The following is a 2,958-nucleotide window of genomic DNA, read 5'->3' as shown; positions in this document are numbered from 1 at the left end:
AACAATCTATATATAAAAATATAAATATATTTCTACTTGATAATTAATTGGCAATCATAACTAATTGCATACATTATTATTTTATATTTACAGTATCGGCTTATGCGGCTTCGATAATCCAATGCGCGACCAAAAGACAGAGGAATATAAGCGCCACATCGGACAGGTGAGTAATGCTTAGAATGATAAACATAATTGTTATTCTTCCGTTGCTGTGAAATTTCTCTACTCGAATTACAATTTTAAAAGAAGAATTTAAATTTTTATCATCATTATAAAAAAAATATTACTTGTTTCGTTTTTCTATTGAGACACTTTTGTACTGATAAAATAAATTAAAAGTAAATTTATGAAAAACAAACTGAACACCTTAATATTTTATGGGAAAAGTTTAAATATATTTATAATATAAAAACAACCAGTACTTGACTTAGCTTTATAATTAGTTAAGGTAAAAATGTCAAACGGGTGGCAAACTTTTGTAACAATAAATTCTACAAATATGTGTATATAATATTTGTGGAATCTATTTACTTTGATGTTAATATTTTCATTTATTTGATTAATTCCACAAAAAAATTTAAAATATAGCAACCCTCCTTAGAGATTTATAAACTGAATTTTTTTGATTAAAAATATTTCCCTAGCCACAAATATTGTAAAACTCTTTGCTTCAATACCTTTATTGTCATAACTTGTTTACCATATACATTTTTCTACAAACAGGTGGCAACCTCTTGCAAMAATATCTTTTACAAATATATACATATATGCGGAATATGTTTGCTTTGATGTCCAYAATTTTTTATTTATGTGATTAATTCCATAAAAAAGATTAAATCTGGCAGCCTCCTTAGAAAACTATAAAATGAATTAACTTCTCTTGATTAAAAATGTTCAAAAAACATTTCCTCTGCTACAAATATTCTTAAATACAATATCTTTTCATACTATAAATTTCACTTTACTAAAAGTAGGTGGCAACCTTGCTCACATATATATTGATGGAAATAAGCCAAGCAAGCTCTCTTAAACCTTTTCTATTTGATGTCTATTTTGTAATAATTTTGCGAACAATTTCATTGATTTSAAATACTTAAAAGCTGGCAAAACTGCTTATATTCTTATATTTTAGTATTTGTGAAACTTTTACATTATTATTTGACCTTTCTCAAATATATTTTCAGCAGCAATCCCTTTTAAATTTCTTTTACTTAATATGCTTATTGTAGGAAATCGTTTTTCTCAAAAATTTCATTGAGTTGCAATTTTTAAAAGTCTATCAGCATTCCCGAAAGAACTTGTACCTGAAAATGCATATGGTTTGGTGTGTATTTCTTTCATAATAATATTTAATTTTATATTAGTGTTTATTTCTTTTATAACAATATTTAAATTTTACAAAATGCAATTACATTGTGGTCGAGCGATTTTACCACCAAGCCGTTTTCAGGCAATTCATTACCTCTTACAAAATCAGGAAACATTCTGCTTCTATATATTTTGTAGTTGATGTAGTTGACTAATATTGCAATACACCTCTAAATCTACACGGCAACACTTTACTTTACCGTAACAAAAACAAATACAGCAAGCAACCAGCAATCGTAGAGTAAAAAATGTCTTTAGGTCAAARCAGTTGGCAGAAATTAATGAGCACAATTGTGCTACCACAAAAGAACATCAATCAAAGGGTAGTTAGAAAATAAATTGAGAAAATAAAAAATATTTTTCTTTTTGTTGTTGAGAATGTGCTTGAAAAAAGTGCGCATGACTCACAAGAATCGAACTCATGCCTGATCATGTAAGAGAATATAGAGAAAACAAAGAAAAATATTAGAAAATCAAAACAAAAAACCGCCGCGAGTGCGATTAATCGATTACATTTGGCCGCAATTATGTACTCCAGCGAACAAGTTAAGTCCATTAAAGCAAATCTCTGCGGTGACTTTAATATTATATTTATCCAACCATTATTGTCCACATAATGCGCTGGCCACACTTAACCTGATAATACACGCGAWCAATGCTGATAGATAAAGCATAGCATAGAATAGAGATTTGTTGATTGGCCATRGGCTAAATGATTTTCGGTAAATTCGTTACAAAACGCTATTTGTTTACATWTGTAATGAATGTATGTGTTTGTGGGTGATTTGAAGAAATGAATGGCCAGCAATCGCAAATTAGAATTAACGCACYATTGTTGTGAACATGGCCGGCGGTTGCGCCGATTCTTATTACGCCTTGCGTGCGTTTGCGTCCATTTACGTTTGTTAATTGTGACTTGTGACTATTTGGGGCTTGCGAATTGTAGAGGGTGTTGCGATAAGTAATTGCTCGTTGATTTCAAGTTTAAGTTAACCAAAATAATATATTGAGCTCAGGTTCATAGCAAAAAGGAATTATAAATTATTTGATTAAATTGAATTTCGTTGAGCAGCAACGTTTTTGTTTCCTTTTTAATGCTTCAATTAATTTATTCTAATTCTTCATTCGCAAATATGGAATTAAAAAAAAATTTGATAAATAAAAATATTCTTGTTTTATTATTATTTTTTTTAATTTTATTTCTTAAACTTTCCCCCTCTTTTCTTTCACAGGGTGTCAAAATCAAAATGGATGACGCTGGCAATATACTYGTTCGCCGCTATGCCAAAAGCAATGTTTACGTTAAGAGCACAGCGAGTGCTCCCAACGAGGAGACATCCATTGGTGCCGACATACTCAAATTGCCAAACCAAGCATTGGAAAGTGAAAAAATAGTCAAAGTGAGTATTTTMCTTGTTTTGAATGCAAGCCTTTAAATTTATTTACATTTACAATAAAATTAGTYAAAGTTGATAAGCAACACAAGTAAATTTGAGAAAATATATGAATGGAAAAAAATTTTACATTTTTATATTTACAAAATAAGCTATAAAAATTTATTTACAAATATTATGATTATTAGAAAAA

General features: G+C 29.0%; 1 protein-coding gene across 1 annotated transcript in view; it reads left to right on the top strand.

Moving 5' to 3' along the window:
- Nucleotides 1–2,958, top strand: part of LOC108974679 — an 88,652-nt gene that overhangs the window by 71,482 nt on the left and 14,212 nt on the right. Inside the window, exons 4-5 of the mRNA XM_018942665.1 lie at nucleotides 94–166; nucleotides 2,604–2,771. Of these exons, the coding sequence (XP_018798210.1) occupies nucleotides 94–166; nucleotides 2,604–2,771 (241 nt within the window). The remainder of the gene's footprint in view (nucleotides 1–93; nucleotides 167–2,603; nucleotides 2,772–2,958) is intronic.

The sequence above is a fragment of the Bactrocera latifrons genome, unplaced genomic scaffold, assembly GCF_001853355.1.
Source record: "Bactrocera latifrons isolate USDA-ARS-PBARC rearing strain unplaced genomic scaffold, ASM185335v1 scaffold_58, whole genome shotgun sequence".
In the NCBI taxonomy this organism is placed as follows: Eukaryota; Metazoa; Arthropoda; class Insecta; order Diptera; family Tephritidae; genus Bactrocera; species Bactrocera latifrons.
The sequence above is the reverse complement of the archived record's forward strand: the minus strand, read 5'-3'. Positions and strand labels throughout refer to the sequence as shown.